This window comes from Parambassis ranga, chromosome 2, assembly GCF_900634625.1.
Source record: "Parambassis ranga chromosome 2, fParRan2.1, whole genome shotgun sequence".
NCBI classification, from domain to species: domain Eukaryota; kingdom Metazoa; phylum Chordata; class Actinopteri; family Ambassidae; genus Parambassis; species Parambassis ranga.
Genome location: NC_041023.1, coordinates 17590984 through 17618074, shown reverse-complemented (window position 1 = coordinate 17618074; position 27091 = coordinate 17590984). Strand labels below are relative to the sequence as shown.

At 40.3% G+C, this 27091-nt stretch overlaps 1 protein-coding gene across 2 annotated transcripts; it reads left to right on the top strand.

Annotated features, from left to right (window-relative positions):
- Positions 1 to 950: 950 nt before the first annotated feature.
- Positions 951 to 26826, top strand: LOC114448247 (septin-7). 2 transcript variants are annotated; one of them, XM_028425089.1, is made up of 15 exons: positions 951 to 1097; positions 5857 to 5858; positions 6852 to 6954; positions 11807 to 11913; positions 18110 to 18210; positions 18287 to 18421; positions 20008 to 20125; positions 21035 to 21127; positions 21283 to 21379; positions 23545 to 23596; positions 23946 to 24071; positions 24454 to 24474; positions 25426 to 25561; positions 25647 to 25792; positions 25866 to 26826. In XM_028425089.1, exons 1-15 carry the CDS (start codon positions 968 to 970, stop codon positions 25900 to 25902), a joined length of 1404 nt encoding a protein of 467 aa, XP_028280890.1. In that variant the 5' UTR covers positions 951 to 967; the 3' UTR covers positions 25903 to 26826. The 2 variants fall into 2 exon arrangements, with proteins under 2 accessions (XP_028280890.1, XP_028280899.1); XM_028425098.1 differs by lacking the exon at positions 24454 to 24474.
- The last annotated feature ends 265 nt before the right edge of the window (positions 26827 to 27091 follow it).

Below are 27091 nucleotides of genomic sequence, written 5' to 3'. Positions count from 1 at the left end.
TTTAGACTGCTCTTGTGTAATTTGATGTGCGACTGTAAGTGAACAGGCTCTGCTATCAAAGAATAAGATTAACTGCCAAGTATGAATTTTGAAATGACCCTGGGGAAAGGACAATAATATATTTACGTTAGAATTTTTTTTAGAAAGTCTGATCTATATAACCAGCTGAGCATGAGTTGTCAGTGATAATCAGCAATAAAGCAATACACCAGCAGAGAGTGCTGTTTTTCCACTAGATTTTACAGCAAAGTCGCTAAATTTGGATTAAGGCTTCCAAAACAAGTCTTGAAGTAAATGGCTAATATAAAAGAATTATGATTCATCTGATAAATCAAATAAAAACACTTGCATAATGATTAATTGTATATATTTGTCACAGTTTGTTTCTATGGAGAAATTGATTTTCTCTTTTAATTTGTTGGGGTTGCACTGAGTTTTTTATGGTAGTCATTTATTACATTACTTTTTATTTTATTTTCAAATTTTTTTTCCTGTGGCATTAACCTTAGACAAACAATTTATATGTATAGAAATATAACAATAAAATTGTGATAAAAGGGTAGGAAAAGTAGGATTATTTAAAGCAGTATTAGCTCGACACACATGCAACTATTATAGATACCCAGTAGATGGCACTGTTGACTTGCTCTTTTCCTAGGAGACGCCAGTTCTATTCAGCACGATAGGTCACCGTACTAAGCCAGCACTTATGTTTTATGTGTTATTATTTGAAGATTAAATATCATAATCTTCAAATAATTCTGTCTATTTTTTGCAAACAATTCCTTGTAGCATACTGGTTTAGTTGTCGTTGTCCTAATTACAAGTATATTTTAGATACCTCAAGTTTTTGGTTTCCCGTGAAATCTCGCGACATTTCACCGGCGCTATTCTCTAAGGAGTACGTACGCACTTTGCTTTAACGTACTCGCGTCAATCACATGCCATTACGTCCAATAATGTGCGTATGCCACTAGGCACCACCACCACTACTACTACTATTACGACTTCACAAAGTTGTGTACCGAGTTTGAGAGAGGGAATGTCAAGCGGAGAAGCATTGGTCAGCGAAGCAGACGGGAACGGCGGCATAATGGGTGAGTTTCTACACTTTTTACACCTTCATTGTCCTCTTCCGTTTGAAAAGTTGAACGCGGACTAACGTAACTTTAGTCTGGCTCACGAGTAGCAAACGAGTTTCTGTGTAAGTAAAACAAAAATGCGTAGAAATACATTGGTACCCTGCTCGGGAATGGTCAGTCGGTGTTGGTATGCTAACCTAGCCTGGGTATCTTATTTTCACGGAGAAGCGCAAACCAAACTTCGTGTAAAAAATCGAATAGTTTTACATTTCACTCTTCTTCTGCCACCATATGTGCATACCGCGGAAATTGCTGCAGTCTTCCGGTATATTTGGTTTTTCGTTAGTTGTAAATTTTGGCACGTATTTTATAAAATCAATTCACGCTGGTCGCTACCGCTCACATGCTCCAACCAAGGCAAATGTTACGTGTTAAACGGAAAACATGTATAAAAGTTAAAGTTTACTGTTTTTATTTTGTCTGGTTTTTAACAGTGTGCCTAATTAGGGGGAAAAAACAAACATATTGCCGAATACGCTAAAAAAATCACTGTAATGAGACAGCTTTAATATTGTACATTATAATCTTTAGATTTATGAATGGAGTTTGCCTAGGAAGTCGCACATAACACGTTTAACAATACTACAGTTGGTTTACGCTAGCCTGGCATTTCCTGTAGTTTTGTCATGAGTAAATGGTCCCATAATTAAGATTGTTAGTTGCACGAGAAGAGCTTTAATATTCATATCTTAGAGTGATTCTTTATTTATTTTTATTTTTAACCCGAAATATGGCTGATTAACTGGTTGTGAGGTGAAAGACTGATTATCCTACCAGGTGGTGAAACAGGTCAGTCTGCAATACTGTACCTACAAACAGCAGCTTATCCCAGTGTGGTTGTCAGGTGCATTACTTCATCAACTGGCACAGGAATAGTTTTCCTTTGAGCAATGCGTGTGGATGTAATGCCTGTTAGGCTTATGGGTGGGAAACAGGGTGTAGTAATATGTTTTTATATGTCTGATCATGCAGTTTCTCTTAATGTGTTTGCCTCTGGTCCATAGCAGGAAAGCACTATGCATATAAGTATGTTTTTGAGCTCTAGATTGCCTTAACATAATGGGTAATTAAACATCTAAGACTACCATGGGAATAACATTGGAGCCAAGTGACGTTTAGTCTGTGGTGTTTGCATAGTGGCATTGACATAGCACAGATGGGCAGGTCAGGCACTCTGCCAGTCTGACAGAGTGTCAGATGGCACGGCAGTCAAATTCCAGGGGGAAGAAACTATGATGACTGAGCTGAGTCCGCTCTCAGTTTGTTTTAGTGTAATAGAGTCATGGTTATGAGCAGCAGAGGTTGTAGGAGAATTGTTCTAGTGTTAACATATGTCTTAGGTGTTTGAGATGTTTATGGGACAAAGACTGCAGAACCTTGCCATCTCTTATAGTCAATGTAATAGTGTCAGCTATATATTTAAATAAGTTGTGTTTCTGTTCAGATGCATGCATTCTAGATTTGATTTAATGTTCTGTTTTATAATTAGATTGAATCTTGCTTCTTATTGATTTATATGTTGATTTAGATATTTAATGTGTCATAGAAGAACACACACAGTTGCAAAACAGCATTTGTCCCACTGACTCGTTGCAGTGAACAAAAGCCTGCAATATGTAGCCCAGCTAGCTAAGCTACCGGAAAAGCAGCATTCATCACATCAGGAACAGCTGCTTGCAAAGCAGCAGTTAACTTCTAGCTGCTGGTTTTATGCGTTACCTGCTGAATAGCTGCACCTGTCACTGCCACACAAGTGGTTTTTATGTGGCACACAGGTGCAGCATATCATAATAAACAGGAGAATCATGTCAGATGGCACACAATGGTTTGGAAAGAAGGAATGTTCATCAGAAAGCATAATGGATTTTATGTATGTCTGTCGTCATTTTCTAGTTGCCTTTTGAAAGGAGCTTTACAGAACACACACATCTTGAGGCTACACATTTAGAATAAAAATAGTTTCAAGTTTGTGGAATATCCCTCTTTACATTTATGGTTTGAAATATTGCAAAGCTGAAAGCATAGCCTAGACTTACTAGGGGAAGTTTGTTGGAATTTACTGCTAAATCTTCCTCTCTTAAAATGAAACTCTATTTATTCCCATGTGAGGTAAAAATCTAATCTGGGACATTTTTCAGTGTGGATAGAGCCAAGTCACATCAACAGCCATGTTTTTTTAGGAAGAATAATAGTATGGGATGATGCATGAAATGCCTGAGCTCTCCTAAGGTCGTGGGAAGGGGGTTGTCAGAAAGCAGTGCTGTCCTCAGCAGGGCTGTTGAATTCTGGTTGGACTTCTTTGTAACCCCTGCTTCCGTGAGGTTCACCACATTGTTTCCGGCAGTTCAACAAACAAACTAAGTGAACAGTGCATTTTACTGTCTGTCTTTGCTGCATTTTTTTTCCTGCCCTGATTTCGTTTTTCTGTTACACTAGTCATGTCATCCGTTCCAGCTCTTACAATAGTGTACCTACAATATAATCAGCTTTTACTTCCTCTGGGTTAACACCTCGTTCTTAGTCAGTAGGTTGTAAAACAATGGTTTTGCTTACTTTTTACAGTGCCTATGTTTAGTGCACAAACAAATTCCACCAGTTTTTATTGTGGTGATTCAGCATATTGTCTGTTTTTGTGTGTATGCATACTCAGAAATTGAAATCCATTTGAGTGTATGTGACATTTTCACTGCTGATAGCAGCACCTCGCCCACAAAACACCAGAAGACAGCAGCACAGTCTGTGGGTTTCTTTTTATGAAATGTATATGGAAGTGCACAGCTTTGCACACTAAAATATCCTGTCAGCGTCTTTCCATTCACATCAGAGATGAGGTTATGCTTTCAGCATTTGCACATTGTTTCAGGCTGCATGTTTGACTGCTCTGCTGTTCGTCAACTGTCTGCAGAACAGGAAACTTTGGGGAAAGGGCCTTGGGATGTCAGCCAGGAGGCCCGGTAGCCTGTCAGAAATGTGCATGTATGTGTACAGTAAGACCAGTGTTAGGATGCATCATCTTAAACGCTGAGATTAACTGATGACAGCTCATATATACACTGTACAATTAATCTACTGTAGGTCTGCAGTAATGTGTGAGCAGTCTGTTGCAATGATGCCTTTCTTCAAATCAGAGTTTGTACTTTGCAGGGTTTCCCCCTGAGAAAGTTAGGTGGTTAGTAGGGGTGGGGCGATTGGGCGCAAAAAATAATTCATGGTTAATTGTGGCATTTACCCGATAACGATTAATTTGATGATTAATTGATGACAATTGCACTTACATGTTTTTGACTCTAAATCGCCACATTGTTCTAAAATGATACCGACAAATCATCAGTCAAGTTAACTACTTCATTTTAACAGGTTAAGCTGGTAAGTAGTGATTAGGCACAAACCAGCCATGTTTGAAATATGTATTGATAACAGATGCACAATGCACACACTGCTTCAAAATAATAATGAAGCAAAAAGTTAAAGTAACTTTGTCCTTCAAATGTTCTTATCTTAAGGTCACAAAGGAGTGCAGCATATCAACATTAAAATTAAACAGGACAAATAAGTTCAGAAAAGTCACATCAGTGATTATTTCAAGTTAAAAAATGTGTCTGTGCAAATTAACCTGCGACTGGAACATGTCACACACTAGTGCATGTTTTCACTCATACTGTAGAACAGCAGCAGAAAAAACATTACAAACAAACCGGACAATGAATCAGTTTTTTTGGATTTCTTACAGAAATTTTCCACAAAAGCAGACCAGTCATAACTCAAAATTAAAGATCAGTGTTGTTTTACAGAATGATTCTAGATTGCTGTTTTAGTTTTCTTCTTCACTAGAGCAGACATTTAATAGGTCTTCCCACTTATTAGTATGACAAAACAAGTGTAAGCTGACTGTAATAATAAAAAAACACATTACAGTACTTAGTAAGGAAGAGCTGACAGGATATTATGCAGTATAGGCTTAACTGTGTTGATCACTGACTGCATCAGTGATGCTGTAGCGATACAGGTCATTAGTGCAGAGTGCAACGGTTGACCAAACAATTAGTGACGTTGGTGAAGTTTTTATTCCATGTTGTTTTCCACGGCCTTCAGTGTAAGTTGCCATGTTGGTACTACTCCTAACAGACTTCATTTTTACTTAAATGTGCCCTAAATCATAGCACATAATAAATAATATTTCCATTGGGCAGATTAGGCTGTTATTCTTTGTTTAAATATCATTTACCACAAAGGTGATGTATAGTTGTATGCTTAATCAGAGATCTGCTTTTATATGCTTTGTTCAATTAAGAAACCTTTATTAGTCCCACAATGGGGAAATTGCATTAAAGGATTTTAACTATTAAATGATTGTGTCCTGTAGTAATTAGTTAAGAGAGGTTTTAACTTCTCCCAACTAAATTTGTCAATGTAATAAGTAATTTAAAATGGAATTATGTGGTTGCTGTTCTAATTAGGGAAGGCCTATATAGCTGGATCTTTACTACCTGTTAACTGGAAAATGGAGACTTGTAAAAAAAAAAAAAGGAGTGAAACCTGTGTTGAAGATTCATAGCACATCTGTTTTTTACATCTGTTGTTGAAGACTATTCAAGACATTTCCATTGTGCTTATGAGTAACGCAGTGAGCCGGATCGATATTTCCTGTCTTTGTGTAAATTGGTCAATTTATTCAATCTACTGTATTACGAGGTAGCAGGCTGAATTCAAACAGCTGTCATTTACAATGTGCTAACTCCCTTTTTCTCTTCTGTTTGGATTTCTTCCTGCCTTCTGGACCTACTTCGACTGCTCCCTTCCCATGTCACCATTCTGTCATCCTGACAACTGGGCTGCTTTCCACCCAGCTGTAAGTACTCTGCTGCTTATTACTCTGCACCCTGAATAAAGATCTCTTGTGGCCAAATGCTTAAGAAATGCAGTTTTTGTTTGCCTTTATGATCTTTTTTTAGTCTTTGAATCCAGTGGTTGGAATTAACATTATGATTCGAGGGGGATGATAACATATTCCCTGTGGACCTTGGTAATTTAAATCATCATTCTGGGAGAGATTTTAATCTTCTTCAAATTACAGGATAATGTCTGTAACAGCTAGCAGAACAAACCAAAAGACAAACAAATTAGTCTGGAAATCAACAAACATTCTGTACACCATGAGCATATGAAAAAGAAGGGCTGCCAATAAATAAGTTTTCTTTTAAATTGGCAAAATAAATGGATACAAAGCTCAAAGAAAAGAGCAGAGAATTACAGGGGTTAGGGGGTGTTGCTCTTCAGATGGCTTTCACTCTTTCCATTGTGGAAAGAGGGATTTTAGTGGTGATTTTATAGGCCTATGTGTTTGCGTTATACATTTTCTTTTGTCTGGTAAAAATGTTTTCACAGGGGAGAAAAAGTAGCTAATTTTGGACATACACTCTTATTTAAATCATCCCTGACCAGCGTTGTTATATTGAAACAATTCTGCTTCCCCTAAAGACATGAATCTTGAATGGACCTTTTATTCTGCCTTTCATAACAACCAGACATCGGCCGTTCATGCAACCACAATGTATTTGTTTTGTTTTTGTGGCACCACAGTATTATTTAGTGGCTTAAAAGTCTCAAGTGTTTCTGAGATCTGAACCAGCAAATGCCACTATCCGTGCTCATTTTCCAGTGCAGTCTGGTTGGAGAAGGGTTTCAGCTATGTTTATTTTTGGTCTGCAGCAACAGAAGAACTTGGAGGGCTATGTGGGCTTTGCAAATCTACCCAACCAAGTTTACAGAAAATCTGTGAAGAGAGGCTTCGAGTTCACACTCATGGTTGTGGGTGAGTAAGTCTCTTTAAGCGCTGTTTTCTGTTCAAGTGTCTCAAAAGATATTATGTGTACATACCCCAGCAGCATTAAATCTTGTGTCTCTGTCCTTACGTGTTCATGTATTAAATTTCACATAAATGTAAAAGCGCTAGCACATGGCCGCCCACATGCATTAGAGTTGGTTTCATTCATGGGGGACTCTGGGAAACCATATTTAAAACAAATGTTTGCCATTCAGCAGTACATTTGTCTCGCTACTGTAGCTTGTGTGTGTCTCTTGGACTGTGTGGAGGGAGGAGGTTTTCCTGTCATTCCATTTACGCAGCCAAAGTCGAAGGCCTGAGTGGCTTATTGGCGTGGTGGCGCACGCATGGAAACCTTCCTTTCCATGCTCACACACTGCCTAGCACTACCTGAGCAGGAAGCAGCCCAGAATGCCTTCATGATGTCACATCCGTTCCTGGGTTCATGGCTTATATACCTGCCTCCAGGGCTCAAAAGCCCATCTCCATGGAAATCAGTGCCCTCCTCCCTCCTGGCTTCGCTCATGCAGTCACGCCCTGGAGTTTCCCCCCGCTGTGCACTCTAAGGAAAAAGGCTGTTATGTAGCAATTTTCTGTGCAGCGTGTAATTAGAACAGCAGAGTTATTTGCAAAGTCGCACACTTGTCATGATGGAGTAGGCATCAGATAGTCAGTGCTTCTCCCTGTGTTGTTTGAGCCACTGATGTGTGTGTTATAAAACACATCTACCCACTTGGGACCCACCGTCATGGAATTTATGGGGCATCAAGGTATTTAGAGGCACTTGTTTCCAGTGTAATTTAGGGCCCATTTTATTAGACGTTACAGCACTCGCAGGAAATGAAACGTAAGACAGGGACCAGGCTCATAGCTTTCTGAAGAGTGGTTTTGACTCTGATGAAGGAAGTCTTGTACTATGGAGAGTGTATACATCAGTGCTGGCATGGCTGCGGGGGGATAGTGATCGTCAGCAGGCAAGTGAAAGTAGGCCGGAGCCATTTGCTGGTCAAAGTCAATATTTGGTAGTGATTTGTATGTTGGCAGGATGTGACCTTGATGTTGGCCACTGCAGCCGGAGCTCATTGTGTTAGGGCCTGGCTGACAGAGCGCTGAATGAGCTCTGTTGTAATCTTTTAAGACAGAATAAACAACAGGAGGAATCTGCCACAGAAAGTTGGGGAAAGGGGTGGAGGATTGATGGCTTTGCTAACAGATAAATGTAACAATTTAGTCATGCTCGAGACTTGTTAAACTTTTACTGGAAGGGAAAGCCCCATTCATAAACACAGCATTGGGGAGAAGATGAATGCTTTCAGGCCATAATGTTGAACCTGCCGAATTTCATCCCTGTCATATACCAACAGGCCTCTTTTCAGCTCACCTGCACAGTAGCAACCCACTATCTTGGAAGGCCTGCCAAATGAATTAACCTAATGCGGTCTCCCTCTCACAAGTCAAAACTCTTGCTGCTTCCCCTCCACCAGCCTCTTGCTTGCAGTGGGAAGTGCCTTTGAATAAACCCCCATGGTTTACACAGCTGCTGGAAATTTCCTTTAAAGGAAGTGAGCTGACTGCTGAGCGAGCCAACGGGCCTCGGTCTGTTGGGCCAGCCCGCCATGAGTGGCCCTCCTCTGGTGCTGCTGAATAGCTTCATTAATACCAGTTCAATTATAGCTGGCATGAAGGATTGTAATAGATGCACATCCTGTTAAAACTCTGTTTGCCAGATAATTCCACCGGCATTCACCATGAAGGGAGCATATCATAAAGCTCAGGCGGTGTCCATTTTTTCCTGACTAGACTTAATCAACTGGATATAAACAGTTGTAGAGTCCCTGATTCATATAGCATTTCTGAAGAAAGAAGCTGGCACTGAGTAAACATGTAGTTCCCTTGTCTAAAAGTAGCTCACACTGGTTGTGTTAAACAGCACTGGGCCACTGAAACAACTTCCCTCTTGATCATGTAGCAGACCGTCATACTGGTTGGTTGTTAGAGGATTTCTATACAAGACATGAACACCACTATCACTGAAACTACTTCTTCTGACTGAGAGCGATGAAACTCTGCAGTAGCTCGCTGTCCTATTTAAAGATATCAAGAATCAGTCCATGGCTAGCTTCAACTTCAGAAGACATTTCTGCAAAGCAAAACAGCTGTTATGATTTGCTCTAAATTAAACAGGATTTGCTTTCCAGTCAATTGTATCACCCAATTCTGTGTAATACACATGGACTTCTTTTGCCATGTCAAGAGAACTAATATTCACAACTAGCCACATTCAAAGTAGTGCTGCTGAATCCACACCAAACACATGACTCACACAGCTTAGCTTTCTTTCTTTTTGTTTTGTTTTTTTATGAAACTTGCTCTTTGCTTCTTTTTTTTTGCAGTTGGTTGCTATAAGCCAGTGTTGTGGGATTTCCTGTGTTGGGTAAGCGGGATTCTCAGAGCAGCCAGAGAATATTTGTCATATTTGTCAGTCAAAGCCAATTATCATCTGATCAGATTTCCATTGCTCGGAGTCATGATCGCTCCCTCACATCCAAACAGACACCCACATCTTGGACCAAGCATGATCAGCATCTTCACTCAACCCACCACCACCTCCATCATAACGTTGAACTTGATGTGTTGGGTGTTTTGGTGTAACCGGAGCTCCTTATTTTCCCACTCCTCATGGCCATGGGCTTGGACCTGGCACTCACCAACTCTTTAGTCCTGCTGTTCTTATCGTCTCTGAGCTTTACTAAATCAAGCTGACATTTTTATCACATGCATTTCATCCACAGTTAGCTCAAAACCACAGCCTCCCCCCTCAGTACTCATCAGCTTCCACTACATAACAGAGCTCTGTTCCCTTTTAGCCTTGAAGAAATGTTTTTGTTTTTCATCACAGTCCAGTTATAATCGCTGAAACCTTTCTGTTACAAGATAAATGTGGCTCTGCCATCTTAGGAAAATATTTATGACTCTGAGAGAGTGTTGAGTGAAGGATCCTTTTGTGCAGGGTTTTCTTCATCTCGCCGTGCTTCTCATTATTCATGGGGCGCTGAGTGGCTGAGTCGTTGGCAGCAGTGCCCCATATTGGCCCTGGCCACTTGCAAAAGGTCAGGAGCAGCTTTTTGGCTCTAGTGCCAGGCTGGCGTTCGACTGCCTCTTCGCTCACACTGGAGCTTTTGTTGAGCAGCTCCTTGTTGCCTTTCACTCACCCCAGTCTTAACAGGCACACTGCTTATAGTATTGGCTTGCCAGGTTTCCTGTTTGGCTATGTCTGTTTTTGTCAATAGTGTTTGTCTATTAAGCCATTCTAGCTAACACCCTCTCCAAAATATTACATTTTCAGTGATGTAAAGCAGTAATCACAAGCTGGAACCAGTTGTGAGTCAGTATTCATGAAACCACACAGGTTGAGATTCTTTTACCCACACTGTCCTGGGTTTCCCTGCAGAAAATTGGTTAGTCAAGGTGGTGACTGCGGGTGGGTGCTGGTGTGTAACCCCGGAGGGTGGAGGTTTTGGGGGTGGCTGGCTTCTTTGAACAAGGTACCCTAATATTTTTGCTTGCTTTATCCCATCTATTACTGTACACTAGAGAAAACCATGTGCAGTTGTCAAACATAGCAGAAAGCCAGTAGCCAGTAGCCTTGACAAGAAACTAGACAAATTGCATATAGCCTGTCTTAATGAATCAGCATATGGGCAAGCAGTTGATAGGACACTATTCAAATGTTTAGTTTAGATGAATTTAGTCTACAACAGTTTTTTGTTATCCAGTTACCGGATAATTAGCATCTTCCAGATTTATTTTTTTTCAAGGGGATTGAGTTAAGGCGAGGGGCATTTGTTGTCAGGGTGGCCACCCCAACTATACAGCACTGCAGGAAACCCTGGTGTTGCAGATTATATGCATCTCTCAACTTTTAGTTTAGTGGATTTTTGGTGCCAAATATATGATTTATGCTGCATTTTGGACTGTTTAATAGTGCTGGAATACTTCATGCATTACTATGGTCAGAGCGAATGCATGATGGAGGACACAGAGGAGCCAACAACTTTCTACGGAGGGATTGCTTATCTCTAAATCGAAACAACCTAATGGACATGGTTTGTTAAACAGAATCATCTGGGATGACACCGTAGCACAAGGCCGACACTTTCAGAAGAGTTCATTGCAGGTTATGACAAAAGCTGCATTCAATCAACAAAAAATTGCATGTTAGGAACAACATTCTGCTCAGGATCTTTGAAAGTAAGCAAGAGGCAAGAGGTAGTTTAGTATTTAGGAAACTTCTAACGTCAAAAACAAACTTGATGCTGTCATCAAGACTAGCATTGGCACAATTAACAATCCCAGCATTCCCAGCTTGAAAGGAAATGAAACACAATGTTGATTTTTACCAATAAGCACCAAGGAGTTATTACTTTTTTTTTCCTGCGGCAGAGGGTCTGGTGACACTGACTGAATTTGATCACTTGACCCGATCATGGGCATTTCCCTTAGTTGCTGGTATTTGGAAGTAATGTAGCCTGATTGCTTTTGAACCTGCTGTTTAGCAGAGACTACCATTTTCTACAATTGTCTGAGTAGACAGGAAAAGAATTTGTGAGGACAAAACTTCCACCCATTTCCTGTTCTAAATGTCTGAATCTGAAAAATGTGAAGAATGTCCAACAGCAAAAGACAACTTTGGAAATGAAAGAGATAAACATGTAGAGGTTATGTCATGTTGCACCTCAGTCTTGCATGAAAAAGAGGATTAGAAAACAAGTATAGCGTGTAATGCATTTCCTGAGCTCACTCTCAACCACTCACTCTGGCCCCTGTCTTTGTCTTGCAGGGGAATCTGGTCTGGGGAAGTCGACGCTGATCAACTCGCTCTTTCTGACAGACTTGTACTCTCCTGAATACCCAGGTCCTTCTCACAGAATCAAAAAAACTGTACAGGTAACATTCTTTTCTCTATCTCTATAAGAATACACACTCCACCGCCACAATCTCATGAATTCGGTATAATTATATTGATTATTAGCAGACCAAGAGCAATGCTTTCTCCTGTGTATTAAAGCATGATGGGTGTCCTTCACCCAGACTCCAGCCAGTTCAGGTGTCAGTGCCTGAGGCTGCTATAACACAGGTGTGCCATAAGTCTGTTTCTCTTACAGCCACAAACTAAGCAATTGCCGTGTGAGATCTTGTTTTGTCAGAGGTTGCTATGAACAGTCGCCGCCCATGTGTCGTTGACAGTGTAACCAGTTTATCTGTTTTGCCAAATGATAGTTGTTGTGTTGCGTTACAGTTTCCAATTAGCCAATTAGATTAGATTTATGAGAATGTTGCTCTTATTTGGAACACTTGCCCACAAAAGGTTACTTATTGTAATCTGTTCCTCTAACACTGTTGTTAACACCATCACAATCAACAAGTTTTGAGGCGATTACTTCATCTACATGGAATTTCTTGAGTGGATTCTTTTTGACTGCCATTTTGGATGCAATAAATATCCACTGATGTCATGACAATATCTGCAGAAATGTTGTGCCTTCAAAGGCGCTGAGGGCATATCTGATTTTAAATAGATGTATCAGGATGGCTACTTTGAGCATGCCTGTGCCTGTGTGTAGAACACCATACCATTGATCGACTGCTCTGTATGAGAGGATACATCTGTTGGCAAAGGAGTTAGAAGAAATTCTCTCTTCTTTGTATGTTTAATTGATCTATGTTGTTGTGTATTGAAAGGACTATCAGTGAGAAAGAGTTTAAGTTAAGGTGTCATATGTAAGTAGCTTTATAGAAGACTGTGTGCTCGTTGTAACATAATGTTTAGCTGTGATGGCCAGGGGTTATTCTTGATTGGATACAAACATCTCTGTAAACACTATAGATTTCCTTGTGTCTTCTCTCAAGTGAGAGATTTTTTTTTCTCTCAGAAAAAGGGAGGGGTGCTCGTGTTTTTCCTGAATTGCACGTACTGGACATGATCTGAAAGATAACTGTCTGTGCATGCACACATTCCACCCTATTAAAAACATTTAACCACATGTTTAGAGTCCCTGTCAAGTGAGATAGTTGATTATCAATGCTTATTAGCCCTCTAATGCACTCAGAATAATTTGCATCCTTAGTCTCTCCACTTAGCCACAGCCCATACTTGGATGTTTATTTGTGGATTGTCTCCAGATTGATAAAATTATAAGAATGTAGAGAAACCTAAGCTAAAAGCCAAACTTGTTACAGTTTTCTCCTTCCACTAAGATTGTCTAGATCACATTTTTTTTAATATTCTCTGAACATTATTTGCCTGTATTATTGTTTTAGGAAGCAGAGTGTGGAGGCTAGTCTGCCCTACTTTTTTTTTTTTGGACTAATTCACATCAAAATTATGATCTCCAGTCTTACATCACAGGTCATGACAATGACTGATGCTTAAAATTAAACTAAACGTAGCTTTGATGCACCGTAAGCCTCAGAGCTGCTTCAGTTTACCAGATAAGAATTGACTGGCGCTGTACTTCCTGTGTCTGCTGTGTGTGTACCTTTCCAAACAAGTAGACAACTTCCTGGGATGATGTTTTGATAAAAGAAGGCACGTGCCTGCACAGTGCTCCACCCCTCCTCATTCCATAGCAGAAAGCTTGACTAGATTGCAACTTCATACATGCTCTGGTAGTGGTAATCTGACACCTCTTCTTAATAGCAATTTTGACCCTATTTTAACCCCTGATCTAATGGTGAAGCAACCAATGCTCACTTGACATCATAACATAATTTAAAGGGACATTTCACCCCTCAGATTGCACATGGAATACCCTGTTCAGTCTCCAGTCCACATTTGTTGATAACGCAGTGCAACTGCCACTGCTGATATCTGATTAATCTAAAATGCATTTGTGTGCCGTCTCATATCTGTATATGTAAATCAACACAAATTTGAATCTTATAAACACTGCAAATAACAGAGAAATTAAAATCGTAGATAGCAAAAAAGGAAGAAATACTTTTTATAGCAAGTTCCGAGAACACACGAACTGTTAATAAAACGTCAGTGACTCTTGTGACTTTTCTCTTGTGAAAATATTTTAATATACCTTAAGAACACGAGTTATCACTAAGCCCTGTAACACACATATATTTTAGATTATTAGTCAGATATCGGGTCCGTTCCAGACTCATCACCGTCTGAGGATTTCTCTTTACCAGACATCTGTTTACAATCTTATATGTTAAAGGCATCCTCAGTCCTCTGTATGTTGAATCATGGTCATGTCAGATTAAGCAGTACCAGACATCAAAGCTGCAGGTGTGACTGCCAAGACTTTGCATAGCTTGCTACCAGGCCTTACACTGAATGTGTGAGGCCTTTGTTTAGGAAACTTTAAACTTTGATGCTGTTTGCAGTGACAGTCGAGGATAAGGGTTTGGCAGTTTTCTCAAATAGAGCGCACAGCTGCATAGTTTCACTTGAGCTTCCTTTTGAAGAGTGTAAGTCGATACTGTTGGTGTGAACGGAGCTCCAGCAGACTCCTGGATCCTCTACAGAGCCTGTTGTGATTAACTCTAATGGTACAGTTTGGGTTGTAGAGCATCAGATCAGCTGCATGTTGAGGATCTTCTCCTCACCTGTTCCCTCTGATCTACCGCATGCTCTAAATCCTCTAATCCCTGGCAACACACTGAGGGGCTCAGTCTGCCCTCACCCCACTGCAGCTTCTAATTTGTTCTCCTGCCCATTACACCTCCTCTGCTCTTATTAAAAGTTTAAATGAGATTTAGACTGTGTGCACATGCTTCTCTTGGCTCCCAGGGCTAGAATATTTCCTTGAGCTCGAAGTTCCTATTGCTTATTGTTTATCCTTGCAACCATTTAGATGATTATTACAGAGAACAGAATGCGCCTCTTTCTCTCTCCAGGAACCACAGGCTAATTAAATTTCAAATAATTGTGGCCACTTTTTTTCCCAAGCAGAGCCAAAGAATGTGATGAAACTCTAAAGAATGCTGTGTGTAACAGAATCCAGGTCATGATTTTTTTAAAAAAGGAGTGATACTACGTGTTAACTACAGCTGATAAAGGTGTGGGCAGACGTCTCTGATGTTCATAGTTATTAAGAGCATATGAGCACAAGGGCTTGGTGATTAGCCAGAAATAAGCCATGTGTGCTGGCTCAGGCTTGTCTTGCCAATGCACAGACATGCCCTGCTTTTTATATCAGGAAGTCACTTTATCTTCAGTGGATTTTTTTTATCTTTATTAAAAAGAGAGACATGTTGTCATACATTGCAGTGTAGCTTTATTCTAGTTTGTCATAGATCAGTGGACACGCCAGTGTTAAAAGTACACAAGTGACTGTAGTGGTCTTAAATATCAGCAGTTATGGGTATGTCTGATATAGTTATGACAGCTGCCTGATAGTGGGATGGCAAGAAGCGACTGGCCTTACTGCTCATATTTTCCTGCCATTAGAAATTAAGATCAATATCAATGAGGTTTTGCAGAAAATAAACTGTGACCAACAAAGGTTTAGAGTGTGGCTCAGGTAGTTAAGTAGTTGCCCACTGACCATGAAGCTGGCAGAACGATCCCCATGCTGCATGCCAATCTGTCCTTAAGCAAGACACATAACCCTTAGTTGACCCCAGTGGCTTCACCAAAAATCTACTTGACTGCTAGACACACATTCAAAACTATTTACTTTAGAACGAGGGAACCAGCAGTGCTAAAATGACAGCACTGCACTAAATTAAATAGAATACAAATAGAAATAACTTCATGTTATTTTCTTTGATTGCTATACAAATACAGGATCAGATAAAGACTAGGTTATTTTCAGTTAATAATTTTAACTCACGCTTTTTGTTAGTGATAACATCCCTTATGCAGGAAGTAGAACATAGACGGGCATCAAGTGAGAGCATCAAGTTGAGTGATCCTGACAAAACCAAAACAATCGCCAGTCCTCTTCATTGAAATCCTCATGCCAAACAATTAACTCCAAATGACTATGGGTCAGAATAAGAAATACACTAATTAAGCTGCAGATGATGAGACTGTAGACCAGAACAAATATTTACAGGATGTAAAGTATATTAGTTGACACTGACTGCGTCACATGTAGTTTGTTTTGCTACAGTACAGTCACGCTGTATCACATTAAAGGATTTTGCAGTACTGTGCTAGCATTAATGTCCTTATTCCCATGAGCTTACTGTCTGTGAGCAGCCTGTCTCAGTAGTAGGAATGTCTGTAGCTTGACTCATCTCGTTATGCAGTAGAAGAAGAAAACATTGTTGTGGTGTCTCGAAATGTGACACGCAGGTTTTCAATCTGCATCTTTTTTCTTTATTTTATTTTACTTTACTTTATATAATATAATATATTATTATATGCTACATTATGAATTTTGGAGGATTATGGATAATTATATATTTCACATTAAACCAAGATGTCAGATATTCTAAGAAAATGTTTATGCATTTTGAAAGTTAAAGAAGTATACTATAGTGTTTCAGTTAAACTTGCACTAAATGCAAGGTGGTCACTTGTTCAAAGTCTGTTTGGTCAGTGCAGCCTCCCAGTAGCCAAGCTCTAGAGGGCAGAGGTCATTTTAAAGACAACCAGCCAGTGCATGTCAGATTCCAGTCCATGACAAATGCTGGTTAGTGGTGGGTGGGGGTCATGGGGTTAAGAGCTGCTATAAAGGCTTTGCTGCAGAATTTAGCTCTGTAACATTTTGTGTATTTAAAAAAATTTTTTTTTTTAAAAAATAACAACAGTGAACAAAGTCTTGTGACATAATTCCATAACTTGATATTCCATACATACTGCTGCCCTCAAATAGCAATGTTAGAATTGATATTGCAGTCATTGCCAGTCATGGAAATTAGATCATGCAGTATTACACTACATTATATATAGTAATTAGTAAGATTAAATAAGTAAATAATTATATATTTTTAGCAAAGGATATAAAATGTAATTTCAGTTCCTTTATTTTATGCCAAATTAAAGCGTCCGAGTTGAGAAACGGAAATTATACTTGTGAGAATTGTTTGAATTTTGTGGCCTAAAACAACCCGTTTGGTTTGAGTCAAGTCTGCTAGCAATATATAAACTTGCAGTGAATAGATTGTGCCTTGGATGAGCTCTATTGTCATGGATGATAATAATATCAGAGCAGTGGGGTTTTTTTACCTATCTCTGTATGTCTACTTTTAGCTTACTTTTACTCTTTTGCTGCATTATGAGAACCTATAGTAACCGACATGCCAGCTCCAGTCAGCGAGCATACCACAGGCGTTCTGTGGTGCTGCTTAAGTGTAAGGTTTCTGCTCAGTTTAACTGAAATGTGGCCTACCCACAGGGAAAGTATTCAACATCTGTACATCTTCACCACACAGTTGCTGCATCTCAAAAATTTATGTTCACGCAGTCAGGCTCCACTCCATCTGTTTTTTTTCTTGGAAGCTTAGTGTCTGTTAGTTGCTGTATGAATATGGATTGACCTCAGCCATACTGACTGCTTCTTATCTCTGAGATTTTGATGCAGGGGTCTGGTTCAGATCTGCTGATTAAATCAAAGTTAATTTGCTCATAACAAGTTCTGCCTTAACCCCATGCAGATCAAAGTCTAGCTTTGGCCATATTTGCCTTTGATTTGTTCAAAGTCATCTCGAACTGCAGCCCATTCCACTACATCCTCTCTTCAACAGACCTTATGTGTCCAGTTTGTAGAGCTGTTTTATCTCTGTCCTGCTGTCTTTGTAGTAGGCAGCAGCCATGCCTTATATTGAAAAGGGTTTTTATTATATTTGATCTTCACACATATCAAACAGCATGGGGCCTCAGTGTTAGGTTGCCAGATCATCGATGGTTAGTTAAGTGGTGAAGTCCCTCTGAAGCACAACACAAACAGTGACAGAATAAAATGTTCAGAGGGGCAACAGCAGCAAGGCTATATGTTTTTTTCTTATCTGTGGTATTTCCAGTATTGGAAAAAAACCTCAACAATCTAAACCGAACTGTGACCTCAGACCTGTGATGCAAACAAAACTGTGGATTGTGTGAACTGTTTCACCCCTAATCTGTACTGACCTTACGCATGCCCTGACTTATTTCTGTCAACATTCTTGGTGGTTGCAGGTTGAGCAGTCAAAGGTGCTGATAAAAGAAGGAGGAGTACAGCTTCTGCTCACCATCGTTGACACCCCTGGCTTTGGTGACGCTGTGGACAACAGCAACTGGTAAGTTCGACAGCAGTTAATACACTAAACTATGAATTTTTAATTGTTTGCTTAACATCGATTATGTCCTTCTCAGCTGGCAGCCAGTCATCGATCACATTGATAGCAAGTTTGAGGATTACCTCAACGCGGAGTCACGGGTCAACAGACGACAGATGCCAGACAGCAGAGTGCACTGCTGCCTCTATTTTATTGCTCCCTCTGGACATGGGTAGGTGCCACTGCTGATCACTTGATTTGTGGAAATAGGACATCATCGTGATGCAGCCTTATTTTACTGTCTATGCATGTGTGGATACAGCAGAATTTTGTTTTCCGGAGGGATGTAGTCAAGGTGGAGGGCATTTGTTGCCAAGGCGCCCTAACTGTAAAGCACTGTGGGAAACCCTGATAGATATACCCAGACATGAAACGGAAAAGCCCTTAATGTTGTGAGTCAGTTACTACTCAAATGTCTGTCAATTCACAACAGCATAGCTTGGGCTGAGTCATGTTATTATAGCTAATAATGCCCACATTGTGTTAATATTTTTGCAAAATGAAGGATGACAGGCGAACAGTGCCAAAAATAAGTTGGGTCTTGGGCTCAGCTTTAAACATTGTTGCAGACTTGAGCCGTTTCTCTCCCCCTCTCTGGCCAGCTGTTAAGTAGTCCAGGTCTCACCGGTTCTGCCTGTCGCCTCCTACAAGGCAGGAATATCGCTGGTATAATCTGCCCTGAGCTGACTGACCTGGAGACCTCATTTCTCCCATCTGTGTCTCGGCCGCTGCCAAACAGACGCACAGAGTTTTTCACACGCCTGGCTACACTGTGTGATCTGGTGGTTTTGCAGTCCAGTGCTTGTTTAGCCTGTTGGCTCACAGTGACCCTGTGCGGTAGACTTGTCGGCTCTCTGGGCAAATGAATAGCTCCACACGGTCCTGTTCATTTCTAACATCTGCTCTAAAGCTGTGAGTGTTTGTGTGTACCATCCAAACACCATTTTAACAAATTCACAGTCAGGTGAGGTGAAGTCAAAGACATGTGTTCTTAAGATGTGTATTTTTACCAGGCAGGAGGAGCCTAATGTAAAGACAGTGTTACATTATAGGTAATATACAGTGCAGCATGTGTGAAGCTGCACTGTATATTATCTTGATTCTTTGGATTTGATGTAGATTGTTGATCAAGTAAATATGACTGCAACCATAGTAGCCATTACTCAGCCTTTAACATCTCGATATGTAGCCTGTGGATGTGTTAATAATAATGATAACATAGTATTAACTGTTTAAATATTTTCTCACTGTTCTGCTACATGTCGGAATATTTCTGTCTTTTGGGTGTGATAAGACTTCATCAAAGATCCATATGTGGGATAACTGAGAGGTTTGGTGTTGAGTGGACCTCACCCTTCTGAAATCCACCCAATCCAAATATTTGCCTGCAGCTTAACCCTCACAGATGGAAACAATAGAAACTGATGGTACAGTAAGATTACATAAACCACCATGAATGTGAAAATAGCCAAGAATAACTTGTAACACTCACACAGGACAAAAGAAGATTACACACATCTCAGGCTTCAATGTCAAAGAGTGCATCATTCTATGAGCAAAGTAGACAGCGTTGTGCTATATTTTTGAACAGTCAAGCAAGGATGGACAGATTTACAGTGCCATTTAGTCCATCCAGATGTGCAGTGTGAGGTCAAGCAGCCCTCCAGCTCCACCTGAACCAGAGCTCTTCATTGTAACCTTTACCCCTCACTCCCACACTAACCTCTAAACTGTCTCTCTGCTTTTTTTTTTCTCCAGACTGAAGCCACTCGATATTGAATTTATGAAGCGGTTACACGAAAAAGTAAACATCATCCCCCTCATCGCCAAAGCTGACACAATGACTCCTGAGGAGTGCCAACAGTTCAAGAAACAGGTGTGTGCGCGTGTGTGTTGTTACTGCGTAAAATTTGCTGGTTTGTTCACATACCATTGACTGCATTATTTCATTGTGACTGAATAACTAGATGACAACTGTGGTGATGTACAGTTTTTGTATTACTCCAGTAAGTAATTGAATTACTTTCTATTACCAGTAATGTGTTAATTGTAATATTTAGAAGGGAGTATATATTATTAACTTATGATCAAATCCTAAATTAAATAATTGTACATTCTTTTGTCTCAGAACATTAAAGGTTAGCCTTTACTGTAGCTTTTGTGAAACTATATCCATCTCAGAAATGAAGCTGCTTGGATGTGACTCTACAAGTCCAGATGCCTTGCTTCAATCATGTCTATATCCATCTATACAAATACCAGTATCAGAATTGTAAGGCCAGGGCTGTTCTGTTTGTTTCATTGACACTAGAGGCTTCCATTGGGTTGGTGTTTTCTCCAAACTGCATGTCAGTATCCCATTCCTTTTAGCTCTCGTTTCCTCAGCAAAGTAATCTATTGAGGCTTGTGATCAGCTATAACAAGATGCTGATTTGCAGTCAAAAGCTCAGCCAAATTTTCCCCTGCTTTGCCACAGCATCAGCAAGTACTGATGGAAACAATGCATGTGCTTCATTAATCATGTGTGTACACTGGCAATGTTCATATACAGCCGCTTGCTTTATATAATCAGAACATGTAATTATTTTAAGACTTGCTTTTGTTGTATAGTTTGCTGTCACTCCAGTGTATATGGTCATTGGCTGTATGTGTGTTTTTATAAACGGGTAGATTTCTCCTCTTGTGTGTATCAAACCTCCTCTCTGTTGATGTTTCTGCCCAGTTGTCCTCGCTTCTCTTGTTGATTTTCCGTTTCACCGTGCTCCCTCTCTCCTCTGACGTGTAGATCATGAAAGAAATCCAGGAGCACAAAATCAAAATCTACGAGTTCCCAGAGACGGACGATGAGGAGGAGATGAAGTTAGTTAGGAAAATCAAGGTCAGTCCCATTCACAGAACATCCATGAAGCATGAAGCAGGGTTACATGCAGTGCTTCTGTGCACGTTTTTGCACATCCACGGCCTACAGTGTATTTTTAGCCATTGTGCACGAGCTATGCAACAGTTCCTCAGTTCCCTCCCTCCTCTCTGCAGGATCGTTTACCGCTGGCTGTGGTTGGTAGCAATACCATTATTGAGGTCAATGGAAAGCGAGTCCGTGGGAGGCAGTACCCCTGGGGTGTGGCTGAAGGTGAGTGGTCAGAGGTCAACTGATTCCAGCCTGTAAATTGATCAGCTACAACGGACTGCCTGTGTCTCTCACACACACACACACAGAGGCATGTGCAATAGCACAACTGTTTCCACAGTTTTATTAGATTATTGAGCAGGCATCATGTGTGGATGGTTTGGAAAGCAGTAACACAATTCATGTGAGTTTTTTTTATTGATGGCTGATGTTTCATTTTAAATGGCAAAAGTTGTTATGACAATATTATGCATCCCTAGTCTTAGCCATATTATCTCTAATCTAGGCATGCCAATTTCTTGTATAAAGCAATAATAATAATAATAATAATAAAATCTACAAACCAGGTAATTGGATAAAGCATCTGTCTATCCTTAGCTTCAGCCAATCTGTTCACCTCTCATTGTCGTCAACAAGCCTAAAACAAGGCAGTAGTTCTTTGCAGTATAGCAAGTGGAAACAACCACTTTTATATTGAAAGTCAGACAAGGTGGGGTATCATGTGAGCCTCAGGTGTAATGATTCCATTAAGATGATTAATTTTATGCAAACAAAAGCTTCTTGAATGTAGGCATTTTTGCTCGTCTTTGTGGCATGTAGTGCCAAGTTAAACTACTCATCACATCTGCTGTGTGAAGAAAACACAACAGCCAGTGAGACAAATAATATGACAGAAAACTGATGACATATTGAACCTAAGTGAGAAACACACTTTTCTTCAGCACAGGATATGAAAGCCCCATGCGACACGACACAGGAAGTTGCAGTTACATTGCGGCGAGACATCAAAAATGACATTAAAGTCAAGAGGACACCGTGACTGTGGCCGAGCTCAGACATGTATACTGTATCAAATGAATCGCAGGGAACATTCCAGATCAGAAAGATTCTCTTGTTGTCTAAGAAAGAAAAAAAAAAGCTCTGAGCACAGAACGACCAATTGGACAACTTGTAGGAGTGCTACTATTAAACCGGTTGGCTGCCAGGGATTGCTGTCCACGGGGAGCAGGCTTTGGAATACCAAAAATGTTTTTGGCTCCATGTCAGCGTAAATATGGAGAGGGCGGGGTAGAGAGAGAGAGAGAGAGAGAAAGGGCAAGGTCCCTGAGAAGCTATGCAAGTTACTCTACCACAGAGAAACCTCAGAGGAGTGTGGTGAGCTTCACTGATGGGAGGGACAGAGAAAGCAGCATGTGATGCCCCAACTGAGAGTTTGTGGTACTACAGCCATCCACACATTGCTGCTCAAAGGTAGGAAGTAAGGAAGGAAATAAGTTTAAGTGTATAGAGTCCTTTGGCAAATCCAAAATTAGGGGTAAATATGGACTTAAAAAAATCATAACTTTTAAACTTTTAAGACTTTTTTAAAACTTCCTGATGTGAGGTAACTTATGCTTAAAGTCTGTTACCATGGTTACTTAGGCTGTGAACATGATCTGGTGAGGAGCAGGTTTGTGTTCAAGATACCCTGGCTGTGTCTGAAATCCCCCACTCACTCACTACTCTCCCTATATGGTGGAGTTTAACGTAGGGCACTCTAGTAATTTTTACCTGTAAATAAGGTCTAACTGCTTGAATAGTATTTGCATAATTTATCATCATCAGCTGCTGCCACATAGGTTTTTAAACTACCAAGAGCTGCACCTACCTGAAAATACATTTTAGGTTAAATATTTCAGCAGTTTTCAGCAGTGATATTTTAAGTTTTCAGTGATTAAACACTAAAGTTACACATGCACATTTGGTTAATTAATTAACCAAATTTTCTTCTACACAACCTCTCTTCTTTGCTGCTGTAGCTGCATTACATTTTTTAATAAAACATAAGTTAAAGCTCACCTTATGACTGTACTGTACTTGTCCAAAGGAAAAGTAGGCAGACCTCCTTTTTCAGCACCTGTTACCATGATAAATCTCTGTATTGGGTCTTCATTGATGATGTGGTGGCAAAGAGGTTGTGAACAAACCATGTCAGTAACACTTAGTTTGAAGGGGAAACAAAGTCACCCCAACTTTCCATTGTAAACATTCATTACATTTTACAGCCTGACTTCCTGCTTCATTTTTGACCCATCAGTTACTAACTGTGACAGTGATTATACTAGGTTTATTTAAAGCAAGGTTAGGAGCACTATCCTCTCTGAGGACCCGTTTGTCTTTTCTTTCAGTGGAAAACGGGGAGCACTGTGATTTCACCATCCTCCGCAACATGCTCATCAGGTGAGGAAGAAACACACATCCTCTTCAGAACAGGATGTGATGGGCCTAAATGCATGCGGTTTGCTATTTTTAGAATTTTTTCACTAATCTGTTACATTCAAATGATGTCCTGTATATTCTACTGAAGTAAAAGCCACCTCTGACATAAATGTAAGTAATAACATCAGTACAGGGACTTTAAACCAAACAGGGTGATGCAGGACTGCGATACATCATCATGTGTACTCAGTAAAGAAATCAATTATTTTGCCCAAAGTGTCAGTGTATGTTGCATCCATAGCAGTGGCTTTTTTATGGATTTTTTTAATTAGAGAGTAAATCTGGTTATTTATTTATAAATGTTTTCTAGGACTCACATGCAAGACCTGAAGGACGTGACAAACAACGTTCACTATGAAAACTACCGCAGCAGGAAACTGGCTGCCGTCACCTACAACGGAGTGGACAACCATAAGAACAAGGGACAGCTAACCAAGTGAGTTCGTCAGCACTGAACACACAGTGGCACACACACAGAAATATTGTTAACTGATGGGAAACGGCGATCTGGCTGCTGGTTTTTGTAAACCCAAAATGGCTCACCTTTGAGTCCGCAGTGAGACGCCAACAGATTAAAGCCAGCAAGCTGTCACTAAAGCAGGCCAAACCTTTAAACCCAAACACGCCAGCTCTAACCCCCACTCCTCCACTAACTAGCTACCAGTATCAGTTGTGTCTAATCTGACAGCACTAACCGAAGCACCATCTGACTCCTAATCCACTGGCTGCAGCCGTCAAGTAACCACGAGCACAATCTCACAAGCTAATGCATGGTTTATGGCAGCATGCTAAGTGTTTGTACATTTGTTTGTTTTTAGACCTGACACGGCTGACGGCATGTAAGTGTGACTTCACTTCTCCATGACCTCTCTTTTACCAGTTTCATTTCTCCTTTTCCTGTTCTCCTGCAATTCATACGTTTTATAAAATTAAAGCTTTTTTGTTTTAAAGTTGTGATTTTAATATACAAAGATACAGCTAATCAGTGACATTGTGTTCCTTGCTTTGTGTATACTTGCTTTGCAGTTACATCTCTTTGGGAGAATTTACAATGCAGTTTTCATGCAGCTAATGGCTAAATACTACGCAGGCCCTGCAAATTAATCTTTCAGTTAGACTAGATTAAAAGCTTGGGAACTGGAAAGGTCATGCTCTGTGCTAAGATGAATTCACTAATGTTATTAAAACAAGAACAGGAGCCCACTGTGTAGTCCTGCAGCTCCCTGGGGAAAAAAAAGAAAACAAAACTATAATGCCTTTACATTGAGTTGAGATAATTATAATAAATTCTATCTTTCTTTTTTTTTTAAGTAGTGCTCCATAATTGTAACGTGAGGGATAATGTGGGAACTGGACAGGCGATAATGTTCATATATGGTCAACTTGTCCCTTAGAAACATTACAACACTAACTTTATATTAAATCCCTGGCATGGATAGTGACTTTTTTGTCAGATGAACTTGTGATCAGCCTTGATCACCCCTTCCCACAAACAGGAAACAAAACCATGACTTCAGCTCTTGTTAATGCCAAAACAGATTATAACTGGATTACACTGTGACCCATACTTTATGCAGCGGAAAAACATGCACAGCATAACTGTAAATGATTAGCATGAAGGTGTCAGACCAGCACAGAAGGAAAACAACCCAGACCTTTCATCCTTCCCCTGATCCTGCCTCTTTCCTTTGTCATGTCTCTGCAGGGCTGTAATAGCGGGTGGAGGGAGGCAATGTGTAGCATGTCTATGGTGTGTACTGTCTTGTGTGAACACTGCTGTGTGTCTCCAGGAGTCCTCTCGCTCAGATGGAGGAGGAGCGACGGGATCATGTGGCCAAGATGAAGAAGATGGAACAAGAAATGGAGCAAGTGTTTGAGATGAAGGTCAAAGAGAAGCTCCAGAAGCTCAGAGACTCTGAGGCTGAGGTAAACTAAGATTTTTTTTTTTTAAAGTGTTGTTGTTCTTTTAAACACTATGTTAACCTCCGACTTTACCTCCCCACCCTTGCAGCTCCAGAGACGCCACGAGCAGATGAAAAAGAACCTGGAGGCCCAGCACAAAGAACTGGAGGACAAGCGCCGTCAGCATGAGGACGAGAAGAGCAGCTGGGAGGCCCAGCAAAGGATTCTGGAACAGCAGAAATTAGACGTCTCCAGGTAAACCCAACACCACACGTGACAGATCACAGATGAACCGAATATGTCACTGACACCTCTTCTCTTTTCACAGGACCTTGGAAAAGAACAAAAAGAAGAAGATATTTTAATAACTCTGCAGGACTTCCCCAATGTTACAATGTAATATTATCTGCCAGCTTCGATTGTCGGAACATTTGCGGATCAACTACATCTGCTGTTTGACCACCTTACTGTGTAATAATCAAGTGGAAACTAGGGGGCAGCACTCGTCTGGACTCTGGATTTAACCTCCAGTTTTTATCTGTCTGCATTGGCTCGACTGTTCTCGGGGTCACTGCTCGTTAAAACAAGTACATTGACGCTGAAGTTCAGAGTCCAGTCGTGCTGCCCTCTTCTCTTCTTCTACTTTGGGAATGTTGGATGCTGCACTGTTCTGTACTACATCCTTTTAATGCCAAAAAACAAAGAAAGGTCAGCCATCTCCCTGTGCATCGTCAGACCAGCGTGAGGCTCACCTCAGGCACTGTATTTTTTTTTATATATATATATATAAGTATCTCTCGGTTCACTTACTTAGTACTAGTATCAGTTTCTTCCCCAAAACATTATGCTCCTCCAACTCCTTTCATGTAAATGGTATAACCTCCAAACCACAGTGTTTAACTTCAAATGTATGTGCGACATGTTTTTATCTTCTTTCTTTTACACTTGCCCTCTTATAGAATTTTTTTTATTATTATAGCTGGTGTTTTCTAGCCCTGCTCTTGGAAACCAAATATATATTCCTGACCTCACTCATGCTGAGTGTAACAAAAGACAGTAACTGCTACATGAATTTTGCAGAATCTGTACCAAAAAAAAGTTTCCCAGCAGAATATTCTTCGAAGGGTCGGTGTTTTGCGGAAATACCCGTGTTAGATGTCGATAGATGCAAAAGCTGGATCTGGATCGGCTTTCTTAAACATCACATTTAGCACTGTTCTTTTTTTTTGCCATGTTCTGTTTTTATTGTACAAAGTCACATAATAAAATTGTGATGGGAAAAAAACAAACAAATCTTTGCTGACTTAACATCACATGACTGTAATGCAGTTGCCAAACATATGATTAAACTGTTAACCGCCTCCGCTCTTCTGGTTTCAGGGCCCCCAAAACAACCTAGACATTGGAACCCGGCTCCAGGCATTAGTGAGGTTTCGGTCAGCGTCCCAGTTCATCCCAGATGTGCAGAATGAGGTTGAGGTCAGGGCTTCTAACGAAGACATGAAATAAGAGAAATGTCCTCCGCACAATGTTGCCACACTTTTGTGTTTTATA